Source organism: Stegastes partitus, unplaced genomic scaffold (assembly GCF_000690725.1).
Source record: "Stegastes partitus isolate 25-593 unplaced genomic scaffold, Stegastes_partitus-1.0.2 Scaffold3646, whole genome shotgun sequence".
Taxonomy (NCBI): domain Eukaryota; kingdom Metazoa; phylum Chordata; class Actinopteri; family Pomacentridae; genus Stegastes; species Stegastes partitus.
The window spans coordinates 55,971-75,318 of NW_007581377.1; the positions used below are offsets into that span (position 1 = coordinate 55,971).

The window sequence follows — 19,348 nt, forward strand, 5'->3', positions numbered from 1 at the left end:
CCCACAGACATCTATATACACAGACACTGACACACACACTCAGAGTGATGAAGACAGACAGGAAGATGGGATGTTATTGTATCAACAGACGATTAGCATCAAGATCAGCATAAAGCCTTTTTCATGCTCGTCTTTCATTGCTGTCAATGCATTATTCAGTCAGTGAATGGAGCATCATTGCAGAGATGGCTGTGTAGGAGAGACAAAGTTAGGTTCTTATCTACCCACTGTCTAGCTGGAAGACCAAAAATCTCTCAGCTGGAATCACAGTGTGTGTGTGTGTGTGGCTGAATGTGTGTGTGAGACATCGAAAAAAAATCTTCGCGCCACATTTATAGGGAGACTTTACAGAAATGAGGCGCCTTTATAGAGATTGTGTTGGTGTGTAGTGAGGTGGTGGTCAATGATGATGTGTCAGACAAGCTGACGCATTAAACACACACACAGTCTCCTCACCGATGTGTTCTGGCACTGCACTGAGGAGCTGTTGAAGCGCAGGGCAGGAACCCGGTGCTCGCTTCCTTGGATGGTTAGCAGACACTCGTACCCCCTCTGTCCAGACTGGGGCTGAGGGAGGTTCTTGGCCCGTAGGGTGATGGGCTTCACCACATTGACCGGCACCAGTATTCTTTCCGCAGGCAGCAACTGGGGACATCCCTGGAAGAGAGGCAGGAAAACAAGAAAGGTGGGTCAGGGGGTCTAATGCGTAATTAGATTAATGCTACTTCAAAGAGATCCTGCTTCCTGACAATGTCAATTTAAGAGCTTCAAATTAAATAAGCCCTTTGCTTTATGCTTTAGATGCATCGGGCACATCAGTGTTATTAGAACGGCCGTTTCCTTCTCACCCATGGTACAATGTAAAGTACATGACTCTCCATTTCAGTGAAAGAACAGCTTAATGTTTGGGAGACAAAAAACTCTATAAGAAATCTTCATATTTACCTTTACCACAGCTCACATGAAGTACTATCCAGACAGAGCAGCCTGCCGTTTCAAATAACTGAACCTTCATGGTGTAAAAAATGCTGACAATTTCAAATCGATACAAATCATATGCTGCAAACTTTGGCATCACAGATGTGTCAACTCATACCGGACTGCTGATCTAAAATTACTTCTGTGTGCGCTGAAATATAAAAACATCAATACATATTTCTGTTTTACTAACTACAAATACATCACCTTATTCAATCAATGACTAATTTGGATACTGTTATATTATTTATGACAATACTGACAAGAACTGTCATCTTCAAATGTTATAAACAGTTGATGCCAACATGTTTCTAATGGAATATGATATGATGTTAAAATGAGGATAATGAGAACAATTTCAATCAGCTGCGTATATTTGGAGACAGTATGGATTGCTGCTACTTGAACCAGAAAAATGACTAAAACCTTTCTAACACACAGTGTGCTATAAAATCACAATGACACTCATCATTTATCCCATCAGGTAGCAGACTACACAATAGTACTTCACATTTTAATTTGATGACATAACCACTTCTGTGTGTACTGTTTTTAGTGTTTAGTGCTTCTATTTGTGATTTTTCCTGTTGAGTTGAGTTGTCTCTTGGATAGACAGTCCCAAGACCTGCTCACATTCGATGAGTGAAGGGCCAGCTCAATAGGTACTCTACTATCATTATCTACAGGAGGTGAGCATTAATGACACAATGACACTTATCGAGATTAAATGAGCTCTCATTTTGTGTTTGTATGTTTAGTTGATTTTTGGGGGAAGGGTTTCCTTATCCAAATCTAGGATCTGAAGACGGAGGGTGTTGCACGCTGTATAGATTACAAAGCCCCAGAGGAAAATTTTTGAATTCTTTACAGAAAAAGAAAAAAAAAATACCACAGATGGCCCAAAAATAAGGTTGATTTCTGTCTGTGTAGTAATTAGTCAAGAATGAATGACAGGGAAAGAGAGAGGGAGAGTGAGCAAGAGACACGAATCACGTAGCAATTGGAGGTCTAAAATTACCAGCCAATCAATTCAGGTGTGAGTAGCTGGCTAAATATAGACCACCTATGACTTGCCAGAAAGATGAAGAGGAGAGGAAAGAGGAGGTGAGAAGAGAGGAAGAGATGGACAGAGGAGAGAAAAGGAAAGACAAACAGAGGAGCCCAGAGAGGACAAGTGGGTGCAAAAAAAAGCATTGGCAAGAGAACAGGGAAGTGACTGACAAGCAGAAGTGAAAGGTGAGGAGGGTGCTAAGGCAGGGTAAAGATAGTAAATAGAGAACAGCACTTCCCTAAGTACTTTGCAAAATGTTTCATGTTTTTGCTGAAGAGTGGTGGATAGGGAGAGACGGAAAAATGAGAGAGAGGAACAACAAAAGAACAGAGCAACTAAAAGAGGCAAGAAAAAATACCATTAAGCGTATGTGACAGGAGGAGCTTTAGCATGTCAAAGAGAGAGAAGGAAAGAGGGTGAAAAGAAGGAGAGCAGATAAGGTGAGCCCCCGCATGGATGGAGCTGGGGGGGAGTGAAGCATAGCGCACGTTGAACTGGGTGATAACACTTGTTTGAAGTTCATTAAAAGCCACTTGATTGGGTTAGGCTGAGTGACTGACTGACTGGATAACTGTGTGGAGAGAGAGAGGGGAACGCTCTGTGACACTATTCACAAAGTCATTATAGATAAATGACACACAGGGTGAGTGAGTTCAGTGGTGGAGGAGACGGAGGAAGAGGTGGTGCATGCGTGTTTGCTCTTCCAAATCTCATTTTCCTAAGAACGAAGGGTCATATTTGGAGAATGAAAATGAGTGGGAGAGCAAAGAGAGATGCAATCCATTTTTAATCACATCTCTTCCAGTTAATACACTTGAACAACAGGGACAATAAATTTGATCTAGTTTGTAAAAATGAAGGCATGGGAAGCACCGGAGTATGACTTTACACACTGACTTAAGCTGAATCTTGAAGACACAGATCTACACTGATAGTGGCATATGGTGATGAGGTGACAGGATCTGTGCACCACAATAAAGAGATGTGTGCGCGCACATATCCACAGCCATAGAGCATAGCAGCTCTACAGGGAAGTGTTTGAAACTCAAATACTGACACCACAACTATGTTTTCTTGCACATGCAAGCAGATTCAAGGTTACACTGACACTTTAGCGTATGTGTGCAAACACATACAAAGAAACTACAGCCTTGGAATTCCATTACAGTATAAAATTAACGTCACAACCACACAGCATCTCTTGCATCATCTGTCTTTATGACAACATGTCCGTGGAGATGGAAAACTTTGGGAAAAAATGCAAATTAAAACTGTTGCTGACTACACATGCTGCACACACATTTACAATTCCATGAACCACAATTCTCTTTACAACAGTAATATTAGATTTATTTTATTTTTATTTTTTTTTACAGTCAAGCTCCAAATACCCATCTATGTAGTGGAAGGTAATCTTTCTAATCTTTGTCTGTCACACATAAACACACTCATAAACCAAAGTCATCTGCCCTGTAATTTTGAAGCAGACCTCCCCCACTACTGCATACAATCACACAACTGCACACGTTCAGCGTTGCCAGAATTACAAGCTGTCATTCCTCGTGTCTGCTCGAAATCAATGAAACCTTCACTCTTGCCATTTTCAAATTTTGTGACAGATGAAATGGCAAACTATGAAAAAACAACAACAAAAAAAAATGTTGTTTTTGCTTCAACAACAATGAAAAATCTGTGATGTGAAAGGGGATTTACAATCAAGAAGGTGTGCATGCTGGTAGTAGCCTGTCATTTTTATTTATTTTTACTACTAAGCTCTGATTTTTCTGTTTGTATGTACACATGCACACCCAGACACACTTGCGTAGCACAATGTGATCATTGCCAGCTCTTCCTGAGGCCAAGTGGGTTTTTATTGGTTTGGACAAACACATGTATATCCCCTCGTTGGCTGGAGATGCTGGTGGTGTTGGCATTGATGCTCACTGTTGCTGTTGAGATTTATGTGAACGTTAGGTTGATCTAACGTCGGTGCTTTTATTATCGTTCCCCACCCCCTCAACCCACAACGAATGAGGTGCGATAAACAGCAGAGAAGCAAATGCATATTCACACATTGATACATCTACGCAAACCACATACTACATGAAGCACATCCCTATAAATATGCACACTGTAGCAGAACACCGCCATACAGACACAAAATTTAAATTTACAACTTGATCAGGCTTGACTCCCACCAGTAGGAGGAGGAAGAGAAAGACAACAGGAAGAAGAGGAAATGCTTTTCTGTCAGATAGGTGAAACAACCCTTTTAATAATTTTTTAACCCTGACTGAACAAAGAGATAACTGATCTGACGGGAAAGGAAACACTACAAACCACCTTTTTGATGTAGAGGGAGCTTGCATAAACTATAAATGTGTTTTTGTTTTTTGTGTGCCTTTGTGTGTGTGTGTGTGTGTGTGAACAGCAGTAACAGTCTTACAGCCGTGTAATCCAGGACTTTGACTAAAGCATTAGAGAGAGAAAAGTACCTGTCAATAGCATGACTCATCATAACCACATAATAAGCCCTGACTTCTGAAAAACAGAGTTGGCGCCTCTCTTTTTTCTCTATATAATTATCCTTCATTCGTCCTCTCTCCATCACTGACTCATTGTTTTCTCTGACCCCACCTCTGATTTCTCAGTCATACTCGTGTTTTATCCCTCCTTCATTTATATCTCTCTAAACACAGACTGTGGTTGTTCATCCTATCTCGCTCACTGACCCTTCTCATTTCTCTTATCAACTCTCTCACTGATTCTCTCTCTCCCGCTTTCTCTTTCCCGACTCCTTTTCTTCTTGGGGACCTACTTAGATCTGATAATTAGAGGCTGGTGGGAGGTGTGAAGGGTGGAGATAGGCAAAGTGACAGAGAGTAGGAAGCAGAATGGGGACTGTGAATGTAAAAGCCCTTGGCATAGTTTAAAGCTAAGGAGGGAAGGAGGGTGAAGGCAGAGAGAGAGAGAGAGAGAGAGAGAGAGAGAGAGAGAGAGAGAGAGGGAGGCCCATAATTATAGAAGTGTAAGGTGTGAAGATGAAGAGGATCTTAAGTTTTCATACACGTACACACACACACACACACACCTTGTGGTTACCAAGAGCTCCCCTTAACTAGCCTCTGTTTTATCATATCCAACAGAGCCTCGGGCAAAGACACTCTGCCGCTCTCTGTTCACTCATTCTGCTTCCCTGCTGCTCCTCACCTTGTTTTTTTATCCCACCATTCATTCCTCACCTTAAAATTTTTTCCAAAGAACTTTTCACTGGTTCCTTCTTTTCTCCTGCCGGTTTTGGATATCGTCTTTGTGTCCTTTCTCTCAAAGGTCCCAAGTGGTGAAAATCCATTTTTATAGTTTTTTTTAATGTCTTGGAAACTTTGAAGTACAAAACAAAAGCTGTGCAAATATAAAATTGCTGATACTGCCATTTCTGTAGCCCCCCTTCAACAAATTATCTTGCAGCTTTACATGCAAGTCACAATTTTATTCAGTTGGTATGGAAAAACTGAGCAACCAATAGTCATCAAGCTAAAAAAAAAAAGATTAATCTTGCCCATTTATTTGTTCAAAGTGAGCCATTCAGAAAAACAGCTGCCTCACAGTCCACGAGGTTTGTCTGCTTCTGCTAACTCTAAAACACCTCAGCCCTGAACACAGCTCAGCAAATGTTCTGCATGAGTGAAGACAAGTGTAAGTGTATTCATGCACTCCCAGCATATCAGGAACTACAAATCCAGTAAACTGCTTTTATTATTGATGGCAATATCACCACAACAATAGGAAAATCCTTAGTGTTAGTGCATGGTTGCTGTTGCTAATGTTACCATTAGCTTTAATCATTTATCCACAGATCACAAAGATGGAAACTTGAAGACTGATTTGAAACCAAGAAACAAGAGCTGGGTTACTGTGTTTGCATGTCGCCTGTTGTGCATGACTCAAACCTAAACTCTGCAGGTGTTCACATCTGTTTGCTTCTTTTCTGCTCTCTGTGCTCACATATACTACAATTTAATACAGCCAAATTCCCAATGAAGTTGTTTTCATTTACATGTTTTTGTGTTTTAGTTGTCAGCCAAGAAAATAAGTATGGAATAGCGAGTGAAACACATTCCATTTAGACTACCTGTTAACTGGCAGTCACTTCAGGACCACTTTCAAGCTGCTGCTCTCCACCGCTAAAATACTGATTTTATAACCATGCGTTGTCTGTCAAACTCTCCACACACAAGTTCAAATCAACGGCTGTGCTATGAACTCTGTGATAAGATGATCACTCAGAGGGAATGTTAGAAGTGACATAAAGAAATCCTGGTCTCACACACTCATTAATGTCTATGGTGGTTAAGGTGCTGTCAGCTGTTTTGCTCCACGCTGTCAATCACAGATGCAGAGAGAGTCTTCTTCCTGAAGGGGGCGTGGACAGCAGCAGCTCAGCTGCATTTAACTCACAGACATTGAAACAGCCTATTCAGAAAAAGGCTAAAAGCAGGGATTATACAGCTATCATAACATTAGCCATTTCTGTTATATTTTGATGAATTCTGGGAGACATGTGAGAATTGAAGTAATTTGATGAGAGGGACCCAACATTGGACCTTTAAAGGAACGTTATGATTTATTATAATTGAGTTTTTGTTTTAAATAGTAGTGGCCATAATTATTTCTTTTGATTACAAAAACATTCTACTAATCTTTAGCCTTGTGCTAAATCCAGTGTATTTACTACAACCTGAGATTGTACGTACATTAATACGCACTGTCCCATCTAAATAAACAAATAAATAAATAAAATTAAACCTGAGAACAAACCAAATTCGCAACAATTACATTTGACAGGGCAACAAACACAAGTTTTCAAATGATCGGTTGCAATGTAAACAGGTTTACCAAAGCTGCTATAATTTAGGGTAAAAACAACAGTTAGCTTAAGATGTTGGTAAGAATCCATTGTTATCACAGGATAAATGTGTAAATGTACACATTCACACTTACAAAAGCGTATCACATACACTATTGTAAGATCAGTAGTTAGTCTGTAAACTCTGATGCAAAAAGATGCCGGGTGAGGGTAATGATTTCCCTGTTCACTAATTCCAAATACATTTCCCTACCCTGGGGGCTTTGTTTAAAGCCCACATGATCATGGCTGCTCATGTGTCTTGCTTTACTGCGACATTTTCCATTGCTGTGTTTTCAGATTTAAGCTCATTAATCGTTTACTTTTAGTGCATTTTTGTAATTTTCCTACAACCTTGCTTCACTCTCAGTTTTTATTATTTTTTTTAAACATTCTCTTTCTCCCTTCACTCCGTAAATACTTAACTGAATCGAACCAAAGCACCTCTTCCCTACCATTTCTATCTAATATTGGCAACCAACAGCTATTACAATTGGCATTTAGCTTCTGTAATAAAATTACCCTGATCACTTGATCGATAAGTTTCTGGTAAATAAACTCAACAACACTGATCACTTTAGCGCAGTCAAGAAGTAAACAATGCAAGGAACCAAGGTTATATTATTTGCTAGGAGATAGTGGTGTGTATTGAGTAACATTAATATTTTTGTGTGTTTTGTATCTCCCAACCAACTGGATATATTAGGGAAAGGTTTGGCAGCAACTCAGGATATGAACATGCTGTGCTGTAGACAGGAGAAGAAGAAAGGGAAATATCCTCCTGTGGCTTTCATCAGACAAAGAGAACAGGAAGTGTCTCCAGTTTCATCAGTGTCTTTAGGTAAGACTATGTGTGTGCTTTAGGATGAGGGATGCAGTCTGAAAACGAGCTAAATATGCAGGTAAACAAACCCTGTTTATCGGGTAAACAAGCAAAACCTATTCATATCGTAATCAGTGTGACAGAAGTGGACAGGAATAACTCTGGGCTCTTTATTCAGTGTAACTAAACGAAGCTGCATGCATGTTCTTTGTCAGCGAGGCTCATCAGAATGTCTAAGTCCTTGAGATGTGTGGAGGGCAAACAGGGACGTGGCCTTGGTTAATGTGCCAACAGGCGAACGTCTGATCCATGTGCCCATATCATTGCTGGCATGAATAAAAAGGCACCCACTGTACGCCCGGGCTTGGCTTTAACTCTGTCCTGCAATGCATACTAACAACAAGCTCAACCAGTAGGGAGATTTGCCTGGCCTCAATCATTAGCATAGAGTTAAGGGATTATTCAGATCACTGCCTGAAATCCTTTAATTGTAATAGTACACAAAAAATCATCTGCAGCAGAAAGAGCCCATCCCATTCAACAGAGCAAAGTTGACTTGTTGCCTTTTGTGAAATTTGGGGATGATTCTATGGACAGTTGTGTGTGTGTGTGTGTGTGTGTGTGTGTGTGTGTGTGTGTGCATATTCTTAAGCTTGTGTGTGTCTAAATTATTAATTCAAACTGGAAACCAGAAATCTGGCTGCAAATACATGACCCTGGATTTGAGGGGTTAATTAAAAGCAAATTAAAAGTCATTAAGCCTGCAAAACACCTGCTTTTTTCGGAACAACATGTCAAAAAAGGGATGTCATTAATGTGCTAATACCAAATCCTCCTTGCTTTATTTATGGTTTTCTTTTAGTCAGCAACACAATAGGAGAGGATTCACACAAATACACACATTATTATCCAGAGTCAATATTGACCACCAGCGCCTGAGCTAATTGGAAAAGTAAACCTGCAAAGACTCATGTTTGGGCCTAACTAAGCAGAAGGTTCAAAAGGATAATGGAAACGGCGTAAAAAGAAAATAATATCGTCTGTGCAGGCTGAATGGCTCGGGGGAAACATGGGTGGAATAACACAATTGAGAGCAGACTGCTCATCAAAGGAGGCAATCTGGCTAAGCTTGTCCCTGCCCGTCGTGCGGCGTCTGCCAACCCAGACATGAGCACCAGTGATCTTCATCATAGCTCACCTCAGGCTAGGATTAACAGGCCACTAACTCCCTGTAAAACCCTCCCCCTGAAAGCCACAGTGAATTGGCAGTGTACAGGCAGGCACAAACTGCAGACAGATACATACACATAAAAATACATAGAGGAACACAGATCCTCAGACATCCTCCCGTTACCTCCTTGCTTTGCCCTAAAGGCTACTACAGTTGCAGCAGCTCTAAGTCAGAGTGAAACCTCTCTCAAAGGATGGGGAGTGGCTGGGTTTAGGGGCATTCACTGAATGTACCCCATCCAGCGAGTGGCTTGTCCTCTGCAGCAGAGCAGCCTAATTACAGTGGGCTCTGCTTCGACGGGAATAGAACTGGCTGCCAATACTATTGATAATTCACACAGACTAAGCTGTCGCAGGGAATAGGGATGGGCAAGTGGAAATGACTCAGTTTTATTAGCTTCCACTGCCCTTTGATGTGCAGTCAAGAGCAAGACATGCCAAGATACTCATGCCAGATGGAAGCACTACAGCTGAAAGGTGTCTCAATCCTTTTAACATAACTCTTTTTGCATGTGAAACCTCGAACGATAGCTATTAGTCTGACATAGCCAAACATTTCCCCACAATTTATTTCACCATGTTTTATAACTTAGCTGGCTCGATATGAAGAGGCTGGCTGGTGCTGGGCAGCAGGGAAAACTATGGGGATTTGTGGACATTGTCATAATGGGCTGCAGCTTTAAATCTATGGACAGAGGTGCCACTAGAAAATTTAGGCCCCTTAACCAAGAGCTCAACAAGTCTTTTACAAAACATTACGACAATCCCTGCTATGTTCCAAAGCTTTGACGAAGGACAACATGGTGTTTACAAAGGGATTTCATACCTCAACAGGCTCAAAACAACACAAAAACAGATAAAGTTCAACTCTTTCTCACCTCAGGCTTCTTGACTCGGCCCTCCTGGAAGGAACATGTGCGAGGGTCATGGGTGCAGTCATGTCTGTATTTACACCAGTGGCATTGGTAGGGGCTACTCACACATGAGAGACAACTAAAAAGAAGAGCAGCGGGCAGACAGAGTTCTGAATTAATATTGACCTTCAGCTAATACACTGGAGAACTAAAGCTCAATATGCCTACTTAGTTATGTATACAATACAATTTCAACGCTGCAAGTATTGATGCAAGTTTTTTCATTAATATAAAGGAATTAAAATTGCGACAAGGTATCCGCTAGCGAGTTCCAACTTCAAATGTCAAGGGAGAGAGACAAAATCCGACTTCAAATGCTGCATATTTAGACCCATCTGGTGAAATTTTTTGCTTCTAGCATTCAGAAACCGGTACAACAAAATAAATGGAAATTACATATTGTTGTATGCTATTATTGAAGAGCCTTTAAAAGCTATTAGTAGACAAAGACTTACGATTTGTGCACGCTGCAGTTGTAGAAAACAAAACTGGTATTTGCAAATGCCAGGCCTGTCTCTTTGGACTTGAGATAGAGCTGCACAATCTGGTGGTCACCTACAGAAAATAGAGCATAGTCAAAATGAATGGTTGGATGCACACAGATGTATACAGAATGTTTCATGTTGCAAGAAAACAGCAAGACAAGGGTACAAAGAATAAGAACTAACAGAAGCAAGAATTGCTTTTGCTTCAGAACACATTTACTGAACCCATTACTGACAGTTTCATTCAACTCTAGAAACAAATAGAAACAAAACAGTATTGTAATAGTAGCGTGTCAGAGCTACTTTTCTAGCACAAGCAGCACAAGCACTTTTAAAGAACCCCGGCCTATATGATAATCATTTCATTCCCTTGTTCAAATATCCTTTCTTAGTGTCGAGTCACATTGGATTTTCCCAGAAAGAAAAGATAACTGCACCGCTCGGAGCCACAGGTTGTTGCATCGGTAAAGGCAGTATCTTAAGAGAGGGAGAGCAGAAGGGTTTTGTTGGGTTAAGTCTCCCTATTCCTGCTGCCTTACAAGAAACAAAAGTTGGTGCACACACGCATTTCCCCTGGGATGGACAATATTACCCCAGAAAAGTCTTTGAGAGTGTCTTTGACAAGGTAAGGGAGAATAAAATGAAACAGAATCCATGTGTGTGTGTGTGTTTGTGTGTAAGTGTGTGCGTGTATGAGAGCTTGCGCCTCATCTGTATTTGGTGTGTCCTTTTGTCTGGCACTAATGAAGGAGTTCATGTTTAATTCAACAGCACATCCACACATCTAACTGCTCTCTCCCTACACTACCTTCGTACCTCCCTCTCTCATCCCCACTCTATCTCTATACACAGGTCTCTTCACTTCCTTCCACTCCGCGACTCCTTCTTCTCCCCTGTGTCTCTCTCCATCTCTCTAACAAAGAAGGAATCATTCATCAATCACAGTAAAGCACCGATGACAACGGATCTGTCCTAATTAGGCCACCTAAATGTTACCTTGAAGCCTGCTAACACTATCTATCCCTCCCTCTCTCTTCACTCCATCCGTCGCTCTCCCTTTCCTCTCTTTCAGCCGAGCTTAGACTAATGAGTACTAGTGGAAATGGAAGAGGAAAAATTCAAATATGGGAAATATTTTTCGCCACTGAAAACAAGAAAGTATATTTGCGGGTGTGGGAAAGCAAAAGATAGCGAGAAATGCTTTGTGCCTCATTTGTGCTTGTCTCAGTGTACATATTGACACATCTATGTTTGCATGACTGCAGCATTATCAGCTTTACATGTGGCTGACATGGCAAACATTAAACAAATGCTTTTAATTCCCCAAAGCACCCTCAGGCTCCCTGTCAGCTGTATATCTGTACATGTCTGCCTGTGGATTACTTTATTGTACTGTTGTCATGTGTTTGTTGAGGACAGTGTATTTATGTGCGATCCGTCGGTTCTTGTGGGTGCACTGAATGAATAAGGAAGATGTGAATATCTGTTTATGTGTGCAACCGAGACTTGAAAGGTCTCACCAGCACTGCAGTAAATGCTGGTCTTCTCACTTACAAGCACCTGCTGTAGCTACATGTTTGGCTTTTAGATTCAATATCTAAGCAATATATAGATAATGTTTTTGCAAATGACACACAACAAGTGAGAACTTCATGGTCATCAGAACTTAAGAGCATTCCTGTACATGTCAATTTTAAGTATTACAGTTTTTTATTTCTTTTTCTTCTCTCTTTCTTTTTTTTTGTGAAAATATGAAAGAGTGGCATTTTCATTATCTCAACATGAGGACAGTTAAGGGTTGGTGGTGAAGGATTGCCTGCCTGTGGACAGACCTTCCCAGATGGGAGCTTTGTTCAATTAGACCAGCCAACCCCAGAGAGAGGAGGTGAGGCGCAGGGGAAAGTAAAAGAGAAAAAATAGTTTCCTTCTTTGCATGTGAATGCCTACTGTCAGAAATGTTTTAACTGAAAGCAATAGAAACGGCGACACTGTCTGTGGGGGGCTGTGTAATCCCCGGGCTCTCTGTTAGCGGCAATACTGTAGTAAGAACACTTGGCTGTGCAGATTGATATTCTCCTTTCTGCACTGGGGTTAACTGGGGTCCCATCACTCCCTCTGGAGTATATTCGCATTGAAGGAGGGAGGGTAAATAAAAAATCCCACCGCATACTAATAACTAATGTTCATTCAATTACTAAACATGTCCTACGGCAGTGCTCCGAGGCCTGCTGAGTTAGTGTTGGCAACGAGAAAACAAAAATTCACGGAACACTTATTGCCCTAGGACGAGCATGCTGCTGACTGCAGGTGAAACATCTAGATGAATGTGTGCTTTCGTGAAAGACATGCATGCTTGTATTCAACAGGTGCTCTAACGTTGAGTATTAGCGGTTTCCAGCAATGGGTTTTTATACATAATTCTCCTATTATTATGGCTTGGCATCGTCTAAATCACAGGCTGTCATATCAGGTACCCTGACATGATGTTTATGGCATGCACCACTAGATCGCATCGAATCGTATTTGTCTTGATCACAGTTTTGTTGCTTTTTGCCCTTTTACCTTTGTCAACAATAATGCGTGGCATTTCCTTTTCAGCAGGGGAGGAACACTTGATCCGGTTTCCTTCCACCAAGCCATTCATCTCAGCCAGGTCCTCAAAGGTGCAGTTGACACCAGCAGAAAGTTCTGGGACATTATGGGCTTCCAACACCAACTGTAGAAAGGAAAAGATAGAAAAATGTCACAAGTTCCGTGCAATATCATAGCACACGTTTATTTATTAGTTAATAAGTAATCGATAAATGAAAATATCTTAGAAGAATAATCAGTTGAGATTATGAAAGTAATTAGTAGCTGATAGCAGCAGCTACAGAAAACAAAAGTAGGAAGGATTCAGTTAAGTTTAAATGACTTCACATACTCAATAGCAAAACATCACTCATCAGTTTAAAATGCCAGTGATGAAGCATGACATATAGTTGCCCCCGTGGTCAGAGATAAACAAGTTCGATGTGTGCCCAAGCAGTTATATGGCTACAGTTCTGACACATCTGTGAGCACTTCAGATCGGTTTCGGAGCCAGCATGTTCTTCAAATATGACTGTAACACAATATTGCTGAGGAGAGGAACAGCTGCAAGTTCTGTGCAGAGTAAAGATCCATCTGCAGAGTGGTCAGTGGCCAGAGGAGCCTCTAGGGGATTCTTGAATGAGGCATCAGACGCATATCCTGTCCAGATGTCCAAACAACATCAAAACACTCTGATGCAGAAAGACATAGATTGATTTAAAACTGAAATCAGTGAATCTTAATAGGCCATATCTGATGGTTGTGAGCACTACTACCTTTCTTACCACCTCCTATTATACCTTGTCGAATGTACAAACTGTTCAGATTTCACATCTCACTTCAATTTTCTGACTCCCTGGCTCTGTGAGAAATAGATGTTTTGAAGGAACATATTTGATATATAGAGAAAGAAATTATTTAAAAGCAAAACTTAAGAGTATGTGGAAGGATGAGGAGTTAGAAGAAATCGAACAAGCCAACTGAAGGTAAAAAGCTGAAACTACTCTAAGTGTGGGATGAAAAGAGACTGTGGGTAAGAGGAGGAAAGTGCTAGCAGGATGACCGAGGTGAACAAATGAGGCAGTGAACAATGAAAGAGAGGAGAAAAGTGCAGGCATGCAGACCGCTGGACAGCAAGGAAAAGGGAACTGGAGGAAATAAAGAATGCAAATTTTCCCACTTCATTTGGAAATGCTGTGTAAGCTCTATCTGCACCTCAGGAAAAAAATGGCTTCAGGTGAAGTAAAAAGAAAAGAAAAAAAAACAAAACAAAACACTGTCCTTGAGTGAAAGGAGAAGAAAAAACAGGGTAGTGGAGGCAGGTGGAGTAGGGTCAAGACCAAAATATACATATTGATGGAAAACTGTGTCTGCAAGGGGGCCTTGGTCTAGGCATTGATTTGAGGCGTAGCCCATAGTACACTTGTGATGTGACGCTGAAAGCTGCCTCAGCGGCACAGAAGGGCTGACCTGCGCTGTTTTTATATTGCTGTTTAATGAAAAAAAGGCAGCGGCGGTGTGAATAGACACACAGCATCCCGCATAAGATGGACAGTGCATGACGGGGCTTCGATCTCTTACACACTCTGCCTCTCACCTTCTTCATCTCTTGCTTTTATTTTTTTTTTTTCTTTTCAGAAGGAAATGCAGCCAAACATAGAATTTCCTCAATTACATTTATTGTAGCCATGGGTAAGCCGAGCCACAGTAGTGCTGCATAAATAGGAAAATAACATACTCATGTTAACAGAAACATCCTTTACACATACACACACACACACACATACACAAATGGTCTCCTGTGGTTTATAAAGCACCATGTCTAATGCCGAGAATATGTGATGCTGCTCATGTTGCCATGGTGAAAAAAATATCTTAGCTGCAGAGAGAATTCATTCAAAAGCAGTCTGATGCCACAAAAAGGGCAAGAGAGGAAAAACATTTGACTTTAGCTTTAGATGTTCGTACATTAATTATAAAGTAAGTCCTAAATTAGCTATGAACACCATTACTCACATTGTACACGTGCCTAACTTTGACATAACTGATTGTAATGTGTAGAATCATACTAATGGCACACTTACTAATGACTAATTCCGCTATGCTTTCTGTAATGATCACATATTTTCTACATGCATACAGAGACAATTCTTTCTGGGGCTCACATTAAAACCTTTCATGAGTGACCAAAGAAGAAAATTATAAGTCAAAGGAAACAATAGCTTTTTTCTAGAATGAGTCTGACTTCAGCAATGATGTGTCCTTGTTTCTCTCGAGAGTTCCTGTGCCTTATCTTTCCAAACAAATATTTAATAACACAAAGGTCAAGGAGGAGCCCCTGTCTGTCTGGCGGTATCCTCTGCCCAGCATTCAGCTGGATGGAATATGTGTGGCAAAAGGTTAAACACTCTGAAAACTCTGGCTTGAGAGAGTCACACACACCCATGAATATCATTAGAGTGATGCAGAAGTATACCTCTGAAAATCAACAGCTCACATGTGACCCTCTGAGCAGCGCAGACGGAGGAAAGTCATTCTGGCTTGACTTCAGAAAACAATATTTGATATTTATGCACTTACTTGGTCTATGAGAGTCAAAGCCATCTCCATGCAACCATTAAACGGGAAATGTGACATCACTTGGCAGTGTTTAAGATCAGTGGGATATTCATAACATTCAGTGTTAGTACCTTTAAAATGGGCGATCTTTCAATACAATGAGTTTCAAAGAGAAATACAGTAAGCCTTGAAAGATATAGAATAGCATAATGTGTTCAGGCAATGTCAAGTCTTCTGCTTAACACACATAAAGCCACTTAAAAATATGAGAAGCCATTTATTCCTTGTCCCAATAAAAGAAATAGCAAATCGAAATGGGCTTTTGGCCGGGGTGAAAGCTGGTGCAGTGTAAGGGGACACAGTGAGGAAGCAACCACATGTTTCCATTTAAATGATTTCAATTAAACAGTCAAATCAATTAAACAATAAACAATAATCAGCATAAAGTGTATATGATACCTGTGTATACAATAGTCTCTCCTGCCTCTCTATATGAATTCAACCACATGGATCATGTACTCTGCTAAAAGGTGGAGTTACAAAAGTGAAAAAACAACGATCCGAGTGCTTGTGTTTCTCCAGGTCCTGTAGAGACATATTTCAGTTGAAATGGATCACAGCTCCTTGCACACTAATCAATACACTTAAACAATCAAAAACAATTCAGACCTTTTAAACCTGGCAGCTGTTTCAGAATGAAATGTCCAGGGGGAAAAGTGCTGCATTTAGCTGCCAACAATCACAATAAACACAGCCGAGCTAAACTGGATGCTGTTAATGATTGTTGACATTTGTTGAGAGTGTATTTCACTGGACAGGACTGTAAGTTGTGAGGTCAGGATTTGAAGGATGCATGTTGGCAGGCGGTAAAATGATATAAAGCAGGATTACAGAGTGAACACTGGCTACTAATCAGTATTTAGAGCATAATTACATCATATTACAAATTATGCTTGAGAGTGTGATATTGTCAATCTGCCAGACAAGATTTTCTCACTAGCAACATATTCAGCTATCCACACTATTTAATGCAATGTGGCTCCACTAAGACAAATGGTGTTTGCTTGCCTGAAGTGTTTTTTGTTTTTTTTTTCTTACTGAAAGAAAAATATATTGAATGACTACTAATTAAAAATTGGCCACATTTTATCTCCGAGTGGCACAAGAAAGAAGCACGCAAAGTTAATGACGAGCAGTATCTATTTTTTTGCGAGGAAAAGCATCATGAGTAATTCTTGATAGATAACGCTGTTCATTTCAAACCTCTAAACAAGCCATTGTTGCTCTATGATAGTACATGATACCGTGTTATTATCCACTCACCGTGACACTAAACTGGGACACTGATATGTTGTTCGGGTGGACGCTGAGACGCACACACTGCTTGATGTCCGATGCAAAGCGTCGGGGCTCTGATGAGCGCTCGCATTTCTCCTTTCTGGCGCACCTGTTTAAAACACAAGAGAGGACGTTATTCATGCGTTACAAATACACACACGCACACATGCACGCGCACAGTAACCTGATCAAGGCTTATCCCTTTCCACCTGTTGGCATCTGGGAAAAAGAGAATGTCCCTCCCCTCCCTGACAGGTGGCGTTAGGCACATTTATCATATTTCCTCTCTGGCAGTCTACCAGCTACAGTGGTCAGTGAATGGAAGCTCAGTCACCACAGGGGTGGGAGCAGTTGCATTTAAGACAATGCTTGCTCTATATGTGGAAGTGGAGCCGGCCAATTGGGAAAGAGGTAGGCCTCGTCTTTGTAAAGCCGTCTTAATGACTGGCATTCATGGGCAATGCCATACGCAGGTGGAGATGTGGATGTTGGTGGGGGTTAGGATAGATTACTCCCCCCTCTGAAAACCAGACCAGGTGGTCTAATCCAGTCCATTACAGCGGTTTGGGGAGATGGAGGACCGGACCCTTTGTGCACTAAGAGGAATTTACTGACTCCTGTTCCAAATACTATCCCTTGATAGACTGCAGGGTCATTCATAGCTGGAAGATCTAAATGGGTTTGCAAGAGAGGCTGTATGAGAGCTGCAATTCATTGCCACCAAAACCCTTGCAGTGAAGAGTTTTCACCCTAACTATTTCAGGAGAACAAACTGAGGGAGTTGTTGATAAATGCATGCGTGGTGAGAAATTCTGTGAGAAATAAACCAACCCAAACTGTGATATAACCTCAACCTTCTCTAGACACACACACCCGCACACTCTTGTTCTCATCTAATCCCCTCATAAACTTATTCAAGTTTAATCCCCTATTGATTTAGACAAAAACTTGCAGTGCAATTAGCAACCTGGCAAATCCACAGAGTGCCCTAAAAGTTCTTTGGAGAAATAAAAGGCTGAAAAGAAAGGAAGAGGTCATAATGAACGAATGAAAGAAAGACTTTCGAGGTGGTTGACGTCTGAAATACTGTAATACCTTAGGTGCAGAAAGAAGCTTTTTCTCCTGAATTGGAGCGATTGAGGGAGGGTGGGTTCTGACCTGACATGAGCATTGTAAAGTTAAGCAGCCTAACGTGCTGCTAAGAAGACAGACATAAAGAAAACGAAAAGAAATAATCTGTTTGAGAGAGGGAAAGAACAGGAGGAGGGGTAAAGACTGCCGGAGAGAGAGGGGAAAAGAAAGCAAAAGAGAGGCAAGATTTAGAGGAATGCAACCATTGTTGGCTTTCTGTGAAGCTTTCCCTACTAAGCCGGTTTGAGTAGGGGTTTAATCACTTCAGGTTCCTTTGTGCTTTTCTATCACTGATGTCTGTGCCTCCTTTTCCAGCACTGATTTAATAAGACCGCATCATATAAGTAGCCTCCAGGCAAACAACCCACATAGAAAACCCACAAATGCACACTTTAACCTACAAATATATATATAATAGACATACACACTCAGTTTACTTCCTTGAATACCCACAGGTCTGTTGTTTACACCTAGGGAGAAGCAACACTGTAAGAAGATGCTCAGAAATACAGTGTGTAAATGTTTGCCAGGTATGTGTTTTGTTTGTGTGTGTATAATTAGGATTGTGTTTGTTCCTTGACAGTGTCACTGTATATTGTATTTTGGTAGAATAACCTCACATTCCATGCCAACATGACTAGCTGTATCGCATTATTAGCGTTAACTGGCACAGTCCCTGTAAGTGAATCATCACTATGGGTGTCTGAATCATGACTGAATCATAAATGAAAAAAATAATAAATCAGTGAATAGAGGTTTAAACCACTCTGTCAATTCATCCGTCTCTTTCTTTCCCCATCGCTCTCTCTCTCTTTCACAAATGCAAACACACAGTTGCACACAGGGTACAAATACATACATATAAATGTAGTTAAATGATTCCTGGGAGATGGTGACGTGCCTGACAACAGGTAATAAAAGATGTTAATATAAAGGAAATACAACGGGCAAAGTAATAGATACTGACAACAATAAATGAATATTAAACCCATATTAAACGCATGCAGCTGCCCTCACGTTAGCTTCAATCAAGTACTGTCACATGAAACTAGGAATATGCAGAGGCAGATACACGACAAGAAAAAGTGCTCGGTCATTAATAACATAATTTCTCAACTTGAAGTCTTTCATTGTTTAAATGAGATGCTATCAGTTCTAATCTACTGCTTATTTTTGATTATTTATATTTGTGTTGTTTTGTCTTGATATTTGTTTCCCTGCTGGTTGTCTTTCACCACTGCTCCACTAGCAGCTATAACACTTGCAGTTTTAAACAACAAGACTGTCAAAGATCTTACATGTGTGCAGTGGAATATGAGTGCATCTTAGTTAATTAAATGTCTTGTTTTTCAAGGTTAAGTT

The 19,348-nt window shown here is 40.8% G+C and overlaps 1 protein-coding gene across 1 annotated transcript in view; it reads right to left on the reverse strand.

Annotated features, from left to right (window-relative positions):
- Window positions 1-16,996, reverse strand: part of plxna4 (plexin A4) — a 72,617-nt gene extending 55,621 nt beyond the window's left edge. Inside the window, exons 1-5 of the mRNA XM_008306367.1 lie at window positions 16,841-16,996; window positions 12,950-13,103; window positions 10,358-10,457; window positions 9,867-9,981; window positions 457-657 (exon numbers count right to left, since the gene is read on the reverse strand). Of these exons, the coding sequence (XP_008304589.1) occupies window positions 457-657; window positions 9,867-9,981; window positions 10,358-10,457; window positions 12,950-13,103; window positions 16,841-16,996 (726 nt within the window). The remainder of the gene's footprint in view (window positions 1-456; window positions 658-9,866; window positions 9,982-10,357; window positions 10,458-12,949; window positions 13,104-16,840) is intronic.
- Between the last annotated feature and the right edge of the window lie 2,352 nt (window positions 16,997-19,348).